Below are 19785 nucleotides of genomic sequence, written 5' to 3'. Positions count from 1 at the left end.
ACCTATGGTATTTGAAGGGATCGTATTATCTAAAAAGAGAGAAAAAAGAATATACAATACCAGATTGTCAGACCCAAGTACTGTATCTAGGGGAGAGCGAGCGGGATCTCGAGTTCCTCAGGTCGTATATGATCAACAATCACATCACTATTATCAATATACCAAAGGGGATCGAGTCATGCTCGCTATTCTAAACGTTTGTGCCCTTGCATCTACAGTCGCCCGGAAGGATAGGCATAATTGCTGATCAAGCGAAATAATCTAGGGAAACATCTACGAAGCAAACTTGAGAACCTACACCAACACGTTGGCAAATTACTTTATGGTGCATCCCGCCGTTTCCTATCGGTGTATTCGTCGAGGCTGCATGCAGCCTCGGAACAGCTAAACAGAGCCGCAGACGTCGAGAATGTGCAGAAAGTCGTGTGAGAATATCGATGATGCTGCTTCCTACGGTCCTTTGAAGCTATTCTAGGCAGTCATTGGTCTAGGGTTATGATGCTGGCGCCCTAGATGGAGTGCTGCGGCCTCAGGGGCTATGCGCTCAGGTGAAGAAGAATGCTTGGTCTGGAGCTGCATAGACATTCCTTGAGGAGTCATGATGATGAAATTCGAGGGCGAATCTGGTATATGTGCCAGATTATGTGTTATCTATGTGCCTAACGTAATTTGTTTTTCTAGAAATGATGAGAGGATGAAGAATAGTGAAATAGCTAGCTAATATTATACAGGTAGGTACGATAAATATCGGAAGTGGGCATGGGAGATACCAAAAAAAAAAAAAAAAAAAGCAAAAAAGCTCGGCCGGGAGACGGAAGCTGTAGTCGTTGAACCGACAGCTTCTCCGCGTCACCGACGGGAAGTCGTCCCAGCCTACGAAAAACCCCATCTCGCCCGGCAAGAGTTTTTACTGACCTACACTTCCAACCGTTGAGTCACGGGGGCCCTCCGTTATCTCCACGATTGAAAGGCGCTTGTGGTCCATGCCTGACAACCATCTTACTCTACTATATAACCTTTTAGTCCGGACATAGTCCGAGGAGTCGTCGTAGGTGACGAGTCACGATAATCGTGGGTGGCCCGTGCGCTAGAATTCCAAGTCGAAGAATTATTTTGTCGCATTATTCAACATGGCTACTTGTATTTTCTCGCTTTTTTTGGGGGGTGTTTTGGTCCTTTTTTGAAAAAAAAAAAAATACACGCACATACACACTTACATATATCTAGTATATAAGAATGGATGCTTGGTCATGCATTCAAAATCAAGAGAGAATGGAATAGCGGCTTCACTTGCATTACCTACTTACGTCGATGATCTCTCGGCTTTAATGGAGTAGGTAGATACATGCTTGAATGGACAAGCAACTGATCCCGATTTATTAGACTGCAGAACACTAACACATGATATATATGCCATTCTTCAGGGACCTCAGCCATCGGCTCATCTTTAACGGGCTGATTTAATATGTTTTATATCATCTCGGCGCTTAAGGACTTAGATTTTACATTGAGAGTGTTAGGATAAACCTACCTACTGATCTAGGTCGCTATATGAGCCTCGAAAGTTAGCAAGTGATTCCATGTTACAAGCTCCTAGATATGATAAAATCATGATATCTTTATATAACCAAGCGGACCTGCTTGTAGCTTTGGGAGATGCTTCTATTACTCTCATATTGAAGTTGAGTACGGAGCTGTTGACCTTGATGACAAGATCTCTTTCGGGGCTATAATTAGGTAGCTTAAAACCAACCCTCACATGGCGTAAATTACATAATATAGAGGTATCTATCTATCCGGAGGGTATCGGATTCTTTTGGACTTTTATGAAAAGCAACAATGTAAGCTTTGAAGTTCTCACGACGTTGGAATGTCTGTCCTTCGTCGGGTGCCTGTCAGCTGTTTAGCCCCACATTCAACCCCTTTCTGGGCGTGCTAGGATAAGCTTCCGCTAGCTAGCATATGACATGTTTTGAACCCAATCAGGGCTCAGCATCCATTATAAATAGAGTAGCTACCCCGGAAATTAGTGCTTTTAGGTACCGTATGTGTCATTCACCATCCAATCAAGTCCAGCTTGTGGGGAATCTCTTTGCTCCGCCAACAGCCGCCGTGGATTTCTTGTTGCCTTTCCCATTTACCATTTAACTAATGCACATGTTCATCTAGACGTCACCTCATATATTCATTGCTACACATAACGACCCCATTAACGCGGATATGTACAAGTTGCTATTTCTTGGATAGACGTAGCTAATTGTACTATCCCGCTGTGGGCTCTGTCCGCGAGAATCTGGTTATACGACTGCGTTGATCGTAGCGTAGAAACTGGAGTCGACATTGCCGGTGTCTCTTGGCTCGAATCCATCGTCACCAACTAATCTGTACACACAACATTCGAACATGGCTGACCAAAGTCAAGTTCGAAATGACGAGCGAACACCCCTGCTCCGTGGCACGGGAAATAACCATACTGACGAGAACGGAAATGATGCTGTCCAGGAGAGTGATCTCGCCCATCTCGACGACCAGGTTAAAACCTGGAGGCGCCGTCGTTGGATATCGCTTTTCGTGAGCGTTTTTCTCATTGTCGCCTTTATCGTAATATTAATTGTATCTGGGGGTAAGTTATCTGGAATGCTCCTTCAATGTTCATCTTAAATTCCATGCTCTTGCTATTCTTTAAGCCATTCGAGGTTGGGACTTCCCGTTTCTGTTGTTTATCCTGAACACAAGTACTCCCTAGCCGCGTTTCTGTGTCAAGGTTGAACTTTATAGTATTGTTCCACTTGCTTAAGGTATATTATCGGCCTGTAGCTACATAGGCAAGGTCAACCCGAGGTGGTATGCGTTGAAGCAAATGGCGGAGTAAGAAAGACAAGAGACCTATTCACCCGCCAATTCATCCTCTTCGCCGAGCTTGAGCTCCACTCGATTCTGCACCTCCCGTCTATACCTGCGAAAATCTCAATTTATATCTTTTCACCGAACCTCTAACTCGTCACTATATACACAATTCCTTAAAATCATCTAGAAAAAGGTGTCTAATATCTAGTGTTTATATAGTGCTATCCCGTAGCCGACGGAAACCATCGCCAGGCATGAATGCGTCGTTGTGCCTGACGCCGGCCTGCATTCACGCAGCGTCCGAAATTCTCTGTTAGTAAAGTCCAATTGGTTTGATTCGAGCTTAGAAGAACTTACAAAGTCAATAGACAATCTATCACCGAATTACCAGACAATAGATGCTTGCACTCACTTCGATAACCTCGTCTGCGATGGCTTCGGCGATCGCCATGATATACCACAGGATAAATCCTCCTACTCTACGGGCACTATAATGTCCGAAAATGGACAAACTACCCTAAGGCATATTCTAGAGTCACCATATCCAACTAAGTCTGAGGTATGTGATCATACCCGATGTATAACTCCAATATGTAGAAAGAGAATCTGCGAGATCGCCGTGGCAAATATCGAATAATTGAATTGTACTTAGAAAATGGCTGGTCTTACTAACTCTGGTTTAGCATTCATCGTTTTCGCCTAAGAATCTTATAAGGATTGCCGCCTCTTCTGACGAAGACAACTTTAACATGATACAGGAGGCTTACAATTCATGCATGAACGAGACAGCCCTTCAGAAATCAGGTGTTGCGCCTCTTGTTAGCTTGATAGACCAAGTTATTGCATCCTTCCCTGTCGCTGAGGGTGCGTCTGAGTCAGTCCAACAAGCAGATTATGTTGCTCTCAGCGAGACTCTCCTTCTCTTAGAGAAGATAGGGGTTGGTTCATTTGTAGGTCTTGGTGTCGGCGCTGATGATAAGAACCCTGATGTTGTCATTGTTCAAGCATTCCCTGCAGGACTTTCATTGCCTTCACCGGAGTATTACCAGGATGCCGATACCGTGGCCTTATATCAGACTATGCTTGGAGAAGTTTTCGCTGCCCTGCTTCCAACCAACTCCTCAAGAGCATCGGCGAAAGAGCTTGCTCAATCTGTTATTGATCTCGAGAAGAAGATTGCGGCCATCACACCACCCCCTGAGGACCAGTCAGATGTTACTGTAAGACTTTTGGTTCACATCGCAAACTCACAAAAATGCTAATGAGCGTAGAAATACTACAACATTGTCAAACTTGCCGATGCTGGAAAGATTGGCCCTGCAGTCGGTTTAGATTCAATTGTGAAGGCTTTGGTTCCCGAAAATTACACAGCAGACAGCCTATTGCTGGCATTCCCGGAATTTTTGAGCAACGTATCTCAGATCATCTCTAACACTTCTAAGTCTACTATACAAAGCTATCTAGTTTGGAAATTGGTTGATGCATATTCCTCTTATGTCGAGGGACCAGAGGTTCAGCCCATCGTCCAATTTGGCAACGTTCTCTCTGGAAAGGTATGTGTTCATCCTCTATGATTTTCTGATGGTGGAATAATTGACCATTCGTAGGATCCAAATACAAAGTCTGAACGATGGAAGACTTGCGTTAGCTATGTTGACGGTACCCTTGGCTGGATACTTAGTCGATTTTATATTGAGGCTTCATTCTCCGATGAAGCCAAGAAATACGGCGATCAAATTATAATGGATATTAAGCACCAATTTATCTCGAAGCTGAATGATCTGAGTTGGATGGATGACTCAGTCAAGAAATTGGCTGCGAACAAGGTGAACAACATTGACCAAAAGATCGGATTCCCCACCACTTCTCCGAACATTACAAATCCAGAGGCGCTGCAGGCGTACTATAGTGGCTTGACCATTTCGGATTCATTCTTCAATAACACCCTATTAAGCAATGAAAGGGAAACCAAAAGAGGTTGGGCAGCCCTCGGAAAGCCAGTTGACCATGGCGAATGGGGTATGCAAGCTGACATTGTCAACGCTTACTATAATCCCGTTGGTAACGAGATTGTTTTCCCAGCTGGCATTATGCAGTTCCCCGTCTTTGAATTGGGATTGCCTGGCTATGTATCGTATGGCGCCTTTGCCTCGGTTGCCGGTCACGAGTTATCCCATGCATTTGATAACTCCGGTAGACATTTTGATGAGCATGGCAATTTCACGGATTGGTGGACAAATAACACAGTCCAGGAGTTTGATAAGCGCGCCAACTGCTTCGTAGATCAGTACAGCAATTTCACGGTCCAGGGCAACAATGGCGAACCCCTGCATGTTAACGGAAAGCTGACCCTCGGCGAGAACATCGCCGACGCCGGTGGCGTCTCTGCTGCTTTCGCGGCGTGGAAGGACCGCACAGCATCCGCGCCTGACCAGAGCCTTCCAGGGCTAGACTTCTTCACCCACGAGCAGCTCTTTTTCATCTTCTACGGCAATTGGTGGTGCGGCAAGGTTCGAAAGGAACAGGCGATCCAGCGCATCTACACGGACCCTCACTCACCTGCGTTCGCTCGCGTACTGGGAACTACGGCGAACTCGAGGGCGTTCAGGGAGAGTTTTAATTGCCCTGTTAAAGAGCCCACTTGCGAATTGTGGTGATTGTGGCGGCGCCGAGCTGACAATCGGAGAATCATAAAAAGGAAAATTCACTAATATCTTCCATTTCGATTCTTGTACCTAGGGAATTATGGAGTTATCTAAATTGAACGAATTTGACTTTAATATCACAATGCTCTACACCGAGTCCATAATCTTGATTACCGGCGACTACTTGAAGCGCGGGTGATAAGTGCGAGGTCTTCTTGGGGATTTCAACGATGAATTGTTAGGTCTATTAATTTTTGATCGTACCAATCGCTTCCTATACTCGTCGCTATTTCATTCTCATGCCCTTTAACCCAACCATACCGCAGCATGCTGCATTGTTAATCCAAGCCATTTTAGATGCCGAGCTAGAAAGGTATTACCTGAGTGCCTAGGTACCCATACTTCTGATTTTACAAAAACTCCATCGAAACGAATGCCCCAATACAAACCGCACCTAATACCTAGCAAGCTAACGCCGTAGCTAAGAACCGAATTTTTGCCCGATTTTACCCTGGGACTGTAGAGATGTGATCCCTTCCTCGCCATGCATTCCCTTATTCACGAGCTGGAGACATGCTCGTCCCACCAAGCTGCGTTGTTATACTATTCCTACAAAGAGGGGTGTAGACACGTATCCCTTCACAAGCCGAGCTTGTGCTTCTTGATCCGCGGGAAGACGCCGATGACGAGGAGGACGAAGATGACGATGGTAGCCCACAACTTGATATTGAGAACATTCAGATTATAGTCTGTCTGCGTAGCGCTAATCACAGTCGCGGAGAGGAATAGCAAGAGCGCGTAGCCGCTCGAGCGGTGGTACTTCCAGATCTTCTTCGCGGCGGCCTCGCCGCCGTACAGGGCCGGGGTCGCGAACATGGTGAACCCGATCGCGTACTGGGCCAGCAGCCAGAAGGAGGCGATGACGCCGAGGTAGCCGTGCGCGGAGTGGAAGTGTGCGCCGTTGTTGGCGATCTTGTTGTACTCGATGCTGAGGATACCCACGGCGAAGATCAGGAAGCCGAGGACGTTGAGGCCGGCGTGGATCTTGGCGCCGACTTCCTTCTGCGCGCCGGTGTGTGTGGGTTGGATGACGAGGATGGATTGGACGAGCACGAGGAGCCCGGCTGATTGCGCGAGCGGGTGCACGGAGAATAGGATCAGAGGCCCGTTGAGGAAGACGGCGGCCCAGACCGAGGCGACGAGAAGGATGCTGGCGGCTTCGGCGATTATGCCTGTGCCTGAGGATTGTATGAGCTTTGGCATGTTCACGGGGTGATGGGTACGCTAGTGTAGATGGATGTATGGTAATATCAAGTGTATATTGTACGTAGCTAATGTTATAAGACAATATGAGGCTAAAGTGGAGGTAGAACGAGATACGTATGCTCTAAGGAGATAGGTAACGTGTCTAGAAACAGAAGAAAATATCGTACCAAGGATGAGGTTTTTGACTATGGGGGCATTGTCTCTTTGAGAAACATCTCCCGGCCGACCCAAAAGAGGCTCTAGATCGCCTTCGAGTTCACCGCCGTCGTCCGGATTATTAATCGGGGGGTGTTGGGGAATTCCAGTCGCGGAAGCCATTCTGGCAATATTCTTTTTACTTAAATTAAGGTAGCGCCGTTAGAGGGGTTTTACTGGACTGGGCTCTACCGCACTTTTCAGCAGAGCTGCGTATTATTAATGACGTTTGCGGTTCGCGAGATTGGCTGGGCGCGAGGAGCTGACAAAGAGAGATGTAGCGATGTACTCTGTACTGGTGGATAGATTGGCAGTCGTAGGCCCGTGGGACAAGTTAAAAAACCCTCTTGGAGTTCTGGGAGTTTTGTTTCCCATCCTTTTAAAACTGTCGGAGTCGGAAATCTCAAGAAGGCGAGGAAGCTGGCCAGGTGAGAGTTCGGAAAAGGATCGAGCTCACCATCGATGACGGACATGACGGAGTCCTGCTCAACCAAGCTCCCGCCTATCAGAGCGCCGCGATTCTTAAGCAGCACGCTGAATGTAGTGCAGGCCCCATATCTAGTGCGGGCTGCGCGGGGGAAGCTACAGGGAGCTGCACAAGCAACCCCTTATTCAGGAAGGTTGTTGGTATCGCGTATGTACGAGGTACAGAATGCCCGGTCTAGTATATGTAATAATTAGTTTCATTATTGTCGCATGGAAAAGATAAGCGCATGTGCAGTAGAGAGTTTCAATGATATAAAGGAGGAATAAAACTCTGAAAATGGGGATGGGATATCAACCCCAGTTCGCATCAATGTACCCAGGCTGCCAGGCTACAGTACCAGGTCCAAACTAGTAGGTAACCTGGAAATCAAGAATCGCTTGTTTTAGGGGACACATGTGCTGAAAAGGAGGGGCTGGATGGGGCTGAGGTAACTGGAGGAGATAGCCTTTAGGTGATATCGCATATGTCATAGGTGCCTCTAATTGCTAGCACGAACTAATCTGTTGTCGTACACGATTGGTCGGTAGTTGGAAGAGTTCATATTCCAATGCACATGCAAATTAGCAATTAGCAATTGGACTCGATGTCGAGAGTGGCCGCATTCCGGAGCTCGCCCCACTCGATTAGCGTTTGGAGATTTCGAAGTCGGAATGTTGCTGCTTCGAGGTCGGAGCCTTCTAAATTGGGCAAACGATTTGAAACATTTGATTCACATTTGCTGTGATACGTTTGTGAAATACTTCAACACAGACACGCCACTCCGTATAGTGAAAAACAAGACTCTTACTCAACATGGCTGAAGACTATGGGTATAAGTTGGAGACCGTTAAGGCCACCAGCATTAGTTCGGATGAGATCGATAAGACTTTCCGATCTAATTCCATCGGTATGTGGACATAACAAGATGAAAGGAAGCCGAGACGAGACGAATTATAACAAAAAATCCAGAATACAAGGCTTTCTTAGCTAACTCATCCAACTAGACTTGATTTCTGGAGCATTAGGAGGCAAAGTCCTAGGCTTCTCAGACCAATGGTTTGCCGATGCCGACAATTTAGTGACGCCTACGCCTCCTATAAGGCAACTAGGCAAGATGGTCTACACAGGCGCTTGGTATGACGGTTGGGAAACGAGAAGGCACAATCAAGAACCTTTCGACTGGGTTGTCATACGACTTGGTGTCGCGTCGGGTACCGTAAAAGGAGTCGAAATCGACACTGCCTTTTTCAATGGCAACCACGCTCCCTCTATTTCGGTCGAAGGCTGCTTCTCCTCTGACGACGACAAGGTTTTATCCTGGAAAGGGGGAAGAGGTGAATGGGAGCCCATTCTAAGTATTCAAGAATGTGGACCATCTCAGAGGTTTGGTTGGAAACTAGACAACCCCACCTCGAAGCAGTACACACATGTTAGGCTCAACATGTATCCCGATGGAGGAATTGCGAGATTTCGACTGTTTGGACATGCGGTGCCAGTCTTCCCCGAAAATGCAGATGCAATTTTCGATCTAGCTGCTGCCCAAAACGGTGGTGTTGCAGTTTCGTGTAGTGACCAACACTTCGGCACTAAGGACAACCTCATTCTGCCTGGTCGAGGCAAGGATATGAGTGACGGTTGGGAGACAGCCCGCTCTAGGTCCAAGGGCCATGTCGACTGGACTATCATCCGTCTAGGTGCTCCGGCTCTTATTCAAGACTTTGTAGTCGATACAGCTTTTTATAGAGGAAACTTTCCCCAGAAAACGAAGATTGACGCCATAGAATGGAAAGAGGCCGGAGAACCTGGAGCAGATGCTCAAGGGTGGACTGAAGTGCTGGAGCCCAGTAAGTGCGGACCAGATCAGGAACATAACTTTACCTGCGCCATAAAGGACAAGCCCTTCACCCACGTCAAACTGACCATCATTCCTGATGGAGGTGTGAAGCGATTGCGTGTTCTGGCCAAGAGAGCCATTTAAAATACGCTGTTGGGATGGGGGAAAAAGGCACCTTTCAATCTACAACGTACATATTTCGGTCAAGTTTTGAAAATATACTCAAGTTGAGAAGACGTTGAGAAGTAAAAGTATCATTGTGTTTAATATTAATGAGTGAAGAAGATTCAAGAAATGAAGGCAGGCCAATGAAAATCAGCGTTAGGTCCTAGGTACCTGTATACAGCAGTTATAATTGGGACGGAAGGTAGGACCTCCAGGGCTGGTGGGAGGATTCGTGCACGGGCCACAAACACTGCCATAATTGTGGCAGTTCCCATTGTGGCTATCTCATATCATCATGCACTTGTACTTAGAACTTGTCCGAAGGTCTTGTTTGATTGCATACAAACCTGATACCTGATACTGTTTAATGACGAACGCCTAAAAAGTCTGGGACGCAATATTAAAGAAAGACCCACAGCTCAACTAGTAAATACTCCTGAAAAGGATGGTCGACCTTTTATTTGTTCCGACAAGTTCTTGAACGAAATATTCCTATGCCGCCTCCTATCTAAGCCATGGATTTCGGGGATCTGGACTCTGATGGCGGGGGATTCGGCAACGAGATGCGGTCGAAGCCTCGCCCTCTCCCGGCTGACCTCCCCAAGTCCCTAGACGATCGTAGAGTAGTACCGACAGATCTGGTCCCGGAGACGGAGATGTACGATGGCTGGCAAGGTTAGTTGACAACCCGTCCCTTATTATATATATACCGCCCAAGTACTAATTATAACAACCTCCCTCTAGGCCAGTCGCAGTTCCTAACGAGCCCGATGCTAGCGAAGCCCCTTCACTTCAGCAACCTAACCCTTGACGATCCAAACTACGATGAAGACTTGACTAAGGGCATGCCCGACAGCGATACGCGATTGATGCAAATGCTGGCGGCGCAGGCACAACATCTTGGCGGGGAAGCTTTCGGTGACGTAAATGCAATTGCAACCGATGATAAATTATCCGACGACGAGAAGAAGTCGATGCTACAGAAGGTTTTGATTATGTCTGCAAGCAATGGCGACCTCGATAACGTAAAAAAGATACTTGATGGCAAGGCGAGGCAATTTGTCGATATGAATGCATCTGATGATGAGGGAACACCATCCCTAGTTTATGCAAGCTGCTTTGTTAGTTATTGGGTGAAACCTACACCAACATTGATTCGTCGCTAATAATGCTTAGGGACATGAAACCGTGGTGCAGGCTCTTGTAGATGCTGGTGTTGACGTAGACAAGCAAGACCGCAACCATTGGAGCCCTTTAATGTGGGCCATGACGAATAGGCACAAGAGCATTGCGAAGATACTGCTAGACAACGGGGCATCTCCGGAGGCAAAGACCTCATCTGGCAGAACAGCTTTTGACTTCGTTCCCCCGGACAGCGATATGTCATTCTATCTTCACGATAATGGCTACGGCATTGGAAATGCTGGGGTGACAGATGATTTCTATAACCCAGGCTTCTCCCAAGATAGATTCGAAGAGGAAATGGCCGAGAATGAAATACGGCGGCGCATGATGATGGATAGTGCACGAGATCTTGAGGTTGACCTAGGTAATATGGGAATCGATGACCAACCCGAGGTAAGTTGAATCGGGCTCTACGGAATTCAAGGACGACGTACTAACCCTAATAGCCCATGGATGATTTTGAAGAGGAGCTGCAGGAATTTGACTGGGGTCGGTGTTTACATGATCAGATGTTCGTCTTTCAAGAGAGCGACCTGGATAGGATACTCGATATTGTCATTACCAATATGCAACCTCAGCGCTCGCCGTCTCAGAAGCCTGTCCCGGCAAATATGATATTTCTTAGCGCTAGGTATGCTCACTACCATTCTAGTCGCGATCTATTGACGAAATTGCTTGTCACCGCTCAAGATAAGATTAACGAAGTTGTCGAAGCCCATCAATGGGATATGACTATCTTGGCGTTTTGGATGTCAAACGCAACCCTACTGCTCCATTATCTAAAGAAAGATGCCGGTTTAGTTGAGGCGACAACTGAGTTCCAGGCGCAACTCGCAGAGCTAATCAACGAGATCTTTATCCTCGTCGTCAGGGATGCAGAACGACGATTAGATAAGGTTCTAGATGCTGCAATGCTTCATCATGAGACGATTCCCGGATTAGATGATGTTACTTTTCAACACGAATGGAAGATATTTAAGAGAAAAAAGGAGGTGAAAGAAGAGCCCCTCGAGAAGCGATTCCGACCCCCTTCTCCAAAGCAGCGTGCCAAACCCGCTCCCCGAAACGTAACATCACTTCTTTCATCCACTCTGTTCGTCCTTGACCTCTACGATATTCACTCAGTCATTACGGCGCAAATCATATCGCAATTGCTCTACTGGCTAGGTGCGGAACTCTTCAACCGAATTATGAATAATAGAAAATATCTCGCCAGGACCAAAGCCATGCAAATCAGAATGAATGTTTCGGTATTAGAGGATTGGGCTCGTTCTAATAACCGCCAGCCCGAACATTACGAGCATGGTGAGACAAGTTCATCAGGTGAGACAACGATGGAAGCGGCGCGCAGGCATCTAGCGCCTGTTGTCCAACTCCTCCAGTGGCTACAGTGTTTCTCATCTCTAGATTCGGACGATTTAGAGGCATTGGTTGGAACACTCCAGCAGCTCAAGCGACTAAGCCCGCAACAACTAATATATGCCGCTAAGAATTACCGATTAGAAGTTGGAGAAAAGGGATTACCTAAGAGTGCATTGAAGTATCTTGATGCAATTCAGAAGGAGGCCGCACTCAGGAGAGATCGAAGAAGGACAGTATCCCCCATGCCAGCTAGCATGCCATCGACACCTATCAAGACCACGTTCAACGGCGTTACTGCGGAAACTCCAGGTAGCTTTCAAGGCACGCCGAATCCAGACCTAGACGACGACGATGATGTGCCGGAAGGAATCAATCTAGATCCCTCCCTGATGTTACCGTTCACCCTCCCAACTGTCACGGATATGCTTATATCTTACGGGGCCGGATTTGGAGGGGTTAACCGGGAGCGGGAGAGGAAATACATACCAACGATCCCACCGGAGTTTCTTGATAAGCTAGAAGTGAGCGGTAATTCAAATCGGCCAATCTTTGGCGAGAAAGATTGGGAGAACGAAGAAGTTTGATGAGCTGACGGATGTTCGCTTAGCGGTCAGCGAATGAGTAACGACCGAAAGCTAAGGCCAGCTCAACCTGCATGAAGCTCTACTCATCACTACCTACAAACCTACAAACCTACATACCTACATACCTACCTAATACGTTGACATCACCGAAAGCCGTCGCGTTGGCGCCAACGGGGAGGTTATAGTTATCGACGCGGTAATGAACCCTATGCAAGCTGCAAGGGACGGACGCGTGGCGCAGGGGAAACTGGGGGGATTCAATTGCATACAGTAGCATCTTTCGGGAGAGGCAACGGGATGAGTCAGATGAGGCCAGTAATACATCTCGAAAGCTAGCACTAGTGCATCTTACCGTAGTGCGCTGGACACGATAGGGATGGCTATTGGAGGACTAGGTATCAATTGGGAACCCTTGGGCAGATAACTTGTATGCACGAACAAGGAAGAGAAGATAGAAAAAAAAGTTTTTTTTCTACCAACAGACTGGACCGACTAGGTTCATCTCGACGGGAATGTGAGAAATGTCGTGGCTGCTGTTTAGCGGTCCCGTTCAACTTCAGGTAATCAACCAATGGAGTTCTATGTTACCTACCGCTTGCAGAATTACTCTGCGGTCTACGATGCGGTCAGAATATATGCAGGCACACCATTTGCCAACTGTCACGGTCGATATCGCCTGGTCGCGTCCAATCCGGTGTTACCAATTCACTCCGTTCATCGCTTCAAGGGTTACCGTTCGTGCTTGGCATGCAACCAACCTCTAGATCTTGGCAACTGGTTCTAGGATGGGTTCAACATCTGAAAACTACAAGAACTACTGTAGATACATAGTACACGGCACAACCAGTATCACGTTTCGATAATACCACACGAATCACAAAATCAATTAAACCTCGTCTAAATTTAGAGCCCATGCCCTCAATCGTAGAACCATCCGGGCAAAAGTAAATTCTAATAGTCATCGTAGGTTACCTCTATTCGACCCCGCGCTATTTAATTTTCTCTTTATCTTTCTTTCTTCGTTCGTTTAATTGGTGGCGTTGGATGGAACTGACTCGGATGGGCGCTGGCTAAAAAGGCCACGTCAATAATCTAGTCGAGGTCGGAGTTGAGGGACCGGCGGGATTATTCAAGCTTTTCCTCCGTTTTTAGGAGGAACTTCTAGGCTCAGCCCATTTTCTCTCCAGTTTACGGGAGTGACGTATACCGATCGCTTCTTCATCGCTTACCCCGCCAGAATCGGTGGCCATTCACTATATACCGCGATGGCCGTTCGGCGTTCCCTGGTTATACCAGTGCCAGGTGGGTGTCGTTATTAGTCAAAATAGAGCCAGAGGATGGTGTAGCAGTAATGGGATGGGTGGAATTTTCCCATTCGTTTTATCCTCCGCGTTCCCGACTTGGCTAACCTGAGGTTGATCCTGGGATCTTGCATCCCGAGGCAAACCAATGGAAGAGGAGAATGAGGGGAGCCTAACCCCATACTTACCGGCTCAACAACGGGTTCTTTACTTTACCTCCAACTCATGTGGGGTTTTGAATATAGCATGAACAGACTTGTCGACTAGGAGGCTTGACATAGCGGGTAGACGGAAGAGTATACAGTATACTATTCTTGACGATACTCAGATCGTTTGCCGCACCTACTTTGTATATGTAGGTATATGTGTATGTATGTATGCGATGGGGGGTGTGAAGGAGCGGCATTGCGGGGGCCGAAATGTCTGATGTTCGATGTTGCTTATTCCAAAGACGGTTGTTCCAGTTATAAGTGCAGTTGTAAGTGACTATAGAAAATAGTAATGTGATAACATTTACTGTTGAACATCACCTAACTCACACAACTATTTCTTTTTAGGTATGAAGGGTTTATTAGTTTCTGCAATCAGTAAAGATAAAAAGGCTTGGCAACGTTAAATTTAGCAGATTGGGTGGATTGGGGAATGTAGACCGCTAGATTTCCTCTTCGAGTATACATATGATATACATGGGGATAGGGCAAACGGGAAAGAACGGTATGTGACCGCTTCCAGCCCTGAGATTGCCATTGGGATTATCGGTCTAGCTTCGAAAATCGTAAGTGCCGCAACCTGCGCAACTCGGCCAATGCCCAAATTTGCAAGCGGACCACCTGTACGCATAGTAAAGAGTGGAAACTAGGAAACTGCGTCTCTCTTTTCTAGCCAATTGGGAGAAAAGGTAATGGTGGTTGTAGGTGGTTGTAAGTGGTTGCGAGGGTAGGCAAGCTCGATGATGTGCATTGCTTCTATTGACGCCTTCCGCGACCTAGTAGATGACCTACTAAATGACCTAATTGACCTACTATTTCCTAGTAAGTATAGTAGCCTGGAGGTAGTAATACCGCAATACCGCAATACATACATACCGCACAACGTCCTAATGGAAATGCTGCCGCCACGACATCCACCTTTGCAACCTGCATGCTGGCCAGATCAGATGAACCGTGGCCCAAGTCTAATTTTTCCTAGTTCTTTTAAGACAAACATATTAAAGCAAGCCGCAGCCGCGGGCTCGTGATAACCCAAGAAAATATATGTACTTGTTTGCACGCTCACGACGTCGGTTGTGTAAGTCACCCAAGTCATCCAAGACATCTGATACACAAGTCACAAGCCACTTACATACCTACATACCTATACATATGTACTAACTTGACGCTTAACAGCATTAAACATTGCTTACCATTTCCCAATTCGTCTTTGGTCTTAATATTTTAAAGTTCACAAACATTTCTAACGAAGAAAACGAAGAAGGTATAGATCACACGCTTCATTTCTTTGGTCTAGGCTTCCACCTCCTCGGGTACGCACTGAATCGTGCTTGGTCTATAGATACACACCAACTTTCCTCCCCTTATTATACCTATTGTATAATTGGCTTTCTTTTCCCCTGAACGTCCTCCATTACCTAAAATGAAACCACGCTAACTTACAACTAGCTATCTGGATCGGTGGAAGTGGTGGACTAGGCTTAAGGAAGCTTATGTCGTGACTCGCAACAAAAACGGGGATCCCGTTCTTGAGGAAGTAAATAAAAGAAAGACCATCTTCTCTATCACGATTCCCTGGACCTGTCTTCACTACTTAAACAAGCTCCTCGCAGCTTGTTGAGCCCTCCAACGGTTGCTAGCAATATATGCTCGGCGTTACACTAGACACAATATAGACCAATTTCTAGAAATTGGTATTTGAGCAAGGTCACAGAGTCACAAGACACAAATGTACTCAGTACACTCAGCCCGATCAGCCACAATGTTCGGAGTTACACCAGGCACAGTACCTTATGTGCCTCCGCAAGCACCCCAAAAGAATGCACCCTCCCGGTATAGGTCTAAGTCTTCAAGTCTTGTTCCTTTCAGAGACGAATCCAAGTTGGTTGCCTTGCGATACGATCAGACCGTACAAGCTGAGCCGCCAATACCAATACCACCACCTCGATCATCTCGTCGTCCACCACCACGACCTATTTCTTGCGACACGGCTCGTTCTACTGTTGTGATACCGCCTCCTCGACCGGCTCCCCCTACCGAGCAGCACCCCGCTTTAAGAACAATCAGCAGCCCGCGAATAGAGGCAATTGAAAAGCGAGATTCTGGCCACTCTCCCGCGACACCTTCAAGCTCTTGGACAATTCGCGAAGATAGTGAGACAGATGACGAGGACCCTTTCGCTTATGAAAACATTCAGAAGTTTCCTGAAATTAAGCCCCTCACATTAATAACTCGTTCTGCATCGCCATCGATTTATGGGCGAGTGAGCGAATCCAATAGTAGGGTTAGCGCTCCTTCTATTTCGCCTGCGCTGTCAGATGGCGAGACTGTTTCACCGACATCGCCAACTACGCCATCTTCCAATTTCTCAAGGTTTGCTCGAAGTTTTAGTCTGCGATCGAGCCGATCAAACTCGTCTAAATCCTCGTTTACGAAAATGAAGCGTCTTCGGAAGAAACCTGCAAATGAAAGAAACGATGGAGGTCCGGGCGTTGAAAACCCCGGTTATCCACTAAACGGGCAAGACCGTTCGGCGCCTAAATCCCTTAGCGGCACTTTATCGCCAGCATCTGACCCCCATGGTTCTCCAATTATTTCTACAACCATCCCCACCGAGAGCTTATTAGAAGATGATTTTATGACCCAACTGTCCTTCTCTAAGCGTGGTAGCATCATTTTTGGTGCCAAACATCCGCGTAAACATTTTAGACACGCGGGCATCATGGCCGACCAAGAGAGCGCTTTCGCGACCGAGAACGCCGAGATCGAACAAACCAGAGAACCGCGCTCTTTTCCTCTTGTTCATTCGAAAACTTCTGCCAGCGCAAACACAAAGGATGCCGCCAATGCGTCGGGCTCAGGCTCAGGGGCACCCGACAATACCAAAACCAACTCCTTGCCTCCTACGCCTCGTCAACCTCCTCCTAGCGTCCGAGTAATATCTGCCGAGGCCGAGAAGGAATCTCAAAAGGTGAGATCGCTCTATGAATCCGGGGAAGGTCTCAATTGGGAGGACGGGGCGGAACGCTCATCGATTGATGGGCGTCCCCAACCCTTAGTAGAACATCCACCAAGAGAGAATGAGAACGACGCGTATGGTTTCCTTATCTATCCAAGTTCAATACATGTTTTATCGTGCTAACAAGTCGCCTTTCTTATAGGGCAAACGAACCGGTTGGAAACCTTATACCACTCTCGGCTTCTATTTCGTCGCCACAAGATAAAGACCTGCGACGACGGCACGAGTTAGCAGGAGGGATCGAAGACTGGGAAGGTGTCCACGGTGAGGACGTCGATCGTTACGGTTTCATTTCTGTTAGACAACCACGCGAAACTCGGCCGGCCACGGCATACGAAACTACATCTGTCCACTATTCGGAGCGCAAACAGCGTAATGTTCTGGTTCGTAAAGATGCAGCATCGCTTTCGCTGAGACTGAAGCGCGGGCCTCGAAGAAAGCTGTCGGCCCGCTCTTTGAATACACAAGCATCGGGATTATCCACAGCATCGCACCGATCCGCTCTGTCGGCAATCCGCCAAGCCACAAACCTGTTACCGTACAACAGGGACCGAAAATTGCTAGATGAAGCGGGGGATATCCTTGCATCACACCCGGGCCTGTCGCAAACGGACGAAGATGGGTCGTTCGAGAAAAGACAGGCCGAGTCAAAGTTGAAGGAAACGGAGCGTGCGGAGAAGTGGCGAAGGATGGCCAAAATAATAAAAGCCGGCTCGGATGGACAAGGCATGGTGTTCGACTTTGACATGAACCATCCGAAGCTGATCGAGCGGACATGGAAGGGCATCCCTGACTGTTGGCGATCGTCAGCTTGGTACTCGTTCCTTTCCGCTAGTGCCAAGGCTAGCAACGAACCGTTCGCCACGGATGATGAGCTTAAGGTCGACTTTCATCGGCTCATAGACGAACCGTCGCCCGATGATGGTCAGATAGACTTGGATGTGCCCAGGACCATTAACCAACACATCATGTTTCGGAGGAGATATAGGGGAGGCCAGCGGTTGCTTTTCCGTGTACTGCATGCTCTGTCACTTTACTTCCCCGAAACGGGCTATGTCCAAGGCATGGCTCCGCTAGCAGCAACCTTCTTGAGTTACTTCGATGAAGACAGATGCTTCATAATGCTGGTGCGACTTTGGAAATACCGCGGCCTCAATCGGATGTACCAGTCAGGGTTTGTGGAACTTATGGCTGCTCTGAAAGACTTTGAGCAGGATTGGTTGGGTAGTAGGGACGTGGCGTCGAAGCTTGTAAGTTGATGGCTCCTCATAATCAATTTGACGTTTTACTGACCTTGACTAGTCCGAGTTGTGCATCGATCCAACCGCGTATGCTACTAAGTGGTATCTGACTCTTTTTAACTTATCGATACCCTTTGCCGTTCAGCTTCGTGTATGGGATGCTTTCCTTTTGCTTGGTTCGTCGCCAGATGTGCCTTCGACCCCGAGCAAATCTGCAGTCGAGCAGCCATCATCTAAAGGACTGGAAATTCTTCACGCGGCCAGTCTCGCAATTGTCGACACACTCCGTCCTACACTTCTCGACTCTGATTTCGAGAATGCGATGAAGTCGCTCACCTCCTGGATCCCTATCAAAGATGGACAGGGATTCATGGACCTTGTGCAATTAGAATACAAGCGGCATCAGAGCAAGCAGAAGATCTAGGGGACGCTACTGCTGTTATGATGCACTGCTCGAATTGGACTTGGTTTTTACTTAGCGACATCCACAAGGCTGGAAGGCAGATACACAGACTGCCCTCTTCTACTTAATACTCGAATGATTTCTCTATAAGATAGGTGGAGTGTATAATACTGGTTTACGGACCAGCCACGACGGGATATCTCGTCCCCCAGACACCGTTCAGGTCGCGACAAGGACCCAGCCTAATATCGAATTCCCTTTGTTTTTTTCGGAGAAGCGGTGATGTTTGTTGACGGTGAACTACATGGTGTAGGCACGGGAGAGGTTGATGGATGGTTCTCGCACTATACCCCCTATGCATTCAACGGACGGTTAACGAATGGGAAAACTGGTTGCTCACGTTGATTATTCCTCCTACATACTGTTACTACTACTTAATAAGGTATCCTGCTGCATAGCCGTATGAAGGGCATGTTGGCTATACCCCCTAAACTATCGTCTAGTACTTTGTCCTAGAGAACTACTATGATAATATAATTTGATTTACCTAATTCATCTGTATTTCTGATCGAGTCTGTATACATAGGTAACCTGAATACGCAGTATTCTCTAGGCACCGACTTATCTTCGTGAAGCACGTGTTTACCATCCATGCTTATAGGAAGTGGCTTGAATATGGACTAGTGCCAAGGCTTTATCGAAGGCTAACTTCCCGCGATGGATCTCACTACGGATATAATCATGACGTATGGTCTCATGATTGCCGATATTAGGCAATCCCAAAGAGGAAATTTGGCTATTGGAGAAGTTTCAAGCGGATAGGGCTGAGTCTAGTCTGATTCAGCTCATTCCTTAGTTTCTATGTAAAGGACAGCAAATTTTTATTTTGGATTCGAAGACCGCTAGTTCCCCTTAGATTCTAGAAGCACTATACATATGTATAATTATCGGATTGTAGGATGTTAATGTTGTTTCTCCCCGCGATACTCCCAGATAATATCCCGATCTGGAAGGATGCTGCGCCTGGGCTGGGACCATAGCCCACGTGGAGTCGATTCATCGC

At 47.2% G+C, this 19785-nt stretch overlaps 4 protein-coding genes across 4 annotated transcripts; 3 read left to right on the top strand and 1 right to left on the bottom strand.

The window, feature by feature from the left end:
- The first annotated feature begins 2302 nt into the window (after nucleotides 1-2302).
- GGS22DRAFT_44466 (endothelin-converting enzyme 1) lies at nucleotides 2303-5714 on the top strand. The gene is made up of 6 exons (XM_047967100.1): nucleotides 2303-2623; nucleotides 3067-3159; nucleotides 3216-3406; nucleotides 3531-4067; nucleotides 4119-4400; nucleotides 4455-5714. The coding sequence occupies exons 1-6, from the start codon at nucleotides 2404-2406 to the stop codon at nucleotides 5502-5504; spliced, it is 2373 nt and encodes a 790-aa protein (XP_047816289.1). The 5' UTR covers nucleotides 2303-2403; the 3' UTR covers nucleotides 5505-5714.
- A 103-nt stretch (nucleotides 5715-5817) lies between these two features.
- GGS22DRAFT_44456 (eukaryotic cytochrome b561-domain-containing protein) lies at nucleotides 5818-7267 on the bottom strand. Its single transcript, XM_047967099.1, has 2 exons — nucleotides 6926-7267; nucleotides 5818-6730 (listed from the first exon to the last, which is right to left on the bottom strand). Exons 1-2 carry the CDS (start codon nucleotides 7074-7076, stop codon nucleotides 6132-6134), a joined length of 750 nt encoding a protein of 249 aa, XP_047816288.1. The 5' UTR covers nucleotides 7077-7267; the 3' UTR covers nucleotides 5818-6131.
- A 965-nt stretch (nucleotides 7268-8232) lies between these two features.
- On the top strand, nucleotides 8233-12549 carry GGS22DRAFT_181044 (uncharacterized protein; the record flags this gene model as incomplete). Its single annotated transcript, XM_047963833.1, has 6 exons — nucleotides 8233-8326; nucleotides 8424-9356; nucleotides 9932-10093; nucleotides 10163-10539; nucleotides 10595-10996; nucleotides 11050-12549. 6 exons carry the CDS (start codon nucleotides 8233-8235, stop codon nucleotides 12547-12549), a joined length of 3468 nt encoding a protein of 1155 aa, XP_047816287.1.
- A 2589-nt stretch (nucleotides 12550-15138) lies between these two features.
- GGS22DRAFT_169440 (rab-GTPase-TBC domain-containing protein) lies at nucleotides 15139-19283 on the top strand. Its single transcript, XM_047962323.1, has 4 exons — nucleotides 15139-15323; nucleotides 15509-17152; nucleotides 17221-18328; nucleotides 18381-19283. The coding sequence occupies exons 2-4, from the start codon at nucleotides 15789-15791 to the stop codon at nucleotides 18741-18743; spliced, it is 2835 nt and encodes a 944-aa protein (XP_047816286.1). The 5' UTR covers nucleotides 15139-15323; nucleotides 15509-15788; the 3' UTR covers nucleotides 18744-19283.
- The last annotated feature ends 502 nt before the right edge of the window (nucleotides 19284-19785 follow it).

Source organism: Annulohypoxylon maeteangense, assembly GCF_022496945.1.
Source record: "Annulohypoxylon maeteangense strain CBS 123835 unplaced genomic scaffold GGS22scaffold_15, whole genome shotgun sequence".
Classification (NCBI taxonomy): domain Eukaryota; kingdom Fungi; phylum Ascomycota; class Sordariomycetes; order Xylariales; family Hypoxylaceae; genus Annulohypoxylon; species Annulohypoxylon maeteangense.
This window is presented reverse-complemented; position numbering and strand designations above follow the sequence as displayed.

Excerpts from the sequence above, each read along its gene's own strand:
- GGS22DRAFT_44466 (XM_047967100.1), top strand. The coding sequence starts at position 2,404 with ATGGCTGACCAAAGTCAAGTTCGAAATGACGAGCGAACACCCCTGCTC. Across the intron at positions 2,624-3,066 it reads AATATTAATTGTATCTGGGG|TGCTATCCCGTAGCCGACGG; the intron begins GTAAGTTATCTG and ends GTGTTTATATAG. Across the intron at positions 4,068-4,118 it reads AGGACCAGTCAGATGTTACT|AAATACTACAACATTGTCAA; the intron begins GTAAGACTTTTG and ends TAATGAGCGTAG.
- GGS22DRAFT_44456 (XM_047967099.1), bottom strand. The coding sequence starts at position 7,076 with ATGGCTTCCGCGACTGGAATTCCCCAACACCCCCCGATTAATAATCCG. Across the intron at positions 6,731-6,925 it reads AGTCAAAAACCTCATCCTTG|GCACAGGCATAATCGCCGAA; the intron begins GTACGATATTTT and ends TACAATCCTCAG.
- GGS22DRAFT_169440 (XM_047962323.1), top strand. The coding sequence starts at position 15,789 with ATGTACTCAGTACACTCAGCCCGATCAGCCACAATGTTCGGAGTTACA. Across the intron at positions 17,153-17,220 it reads AGAGAGAATGAGAACGACGC|GGCAAACGAACCGGTTGGAA; the intron begins GTATGGTTTCCT and ends CCTTTCTTATAG. Across the intron at positions 18,329-18,380 it reads GGGACGTGGCGTCGAAGCTT|TCCGAGTTGTGCATCGATCC; the intron begins GTAAGTTGATGG and ends GACCTTGACTAG.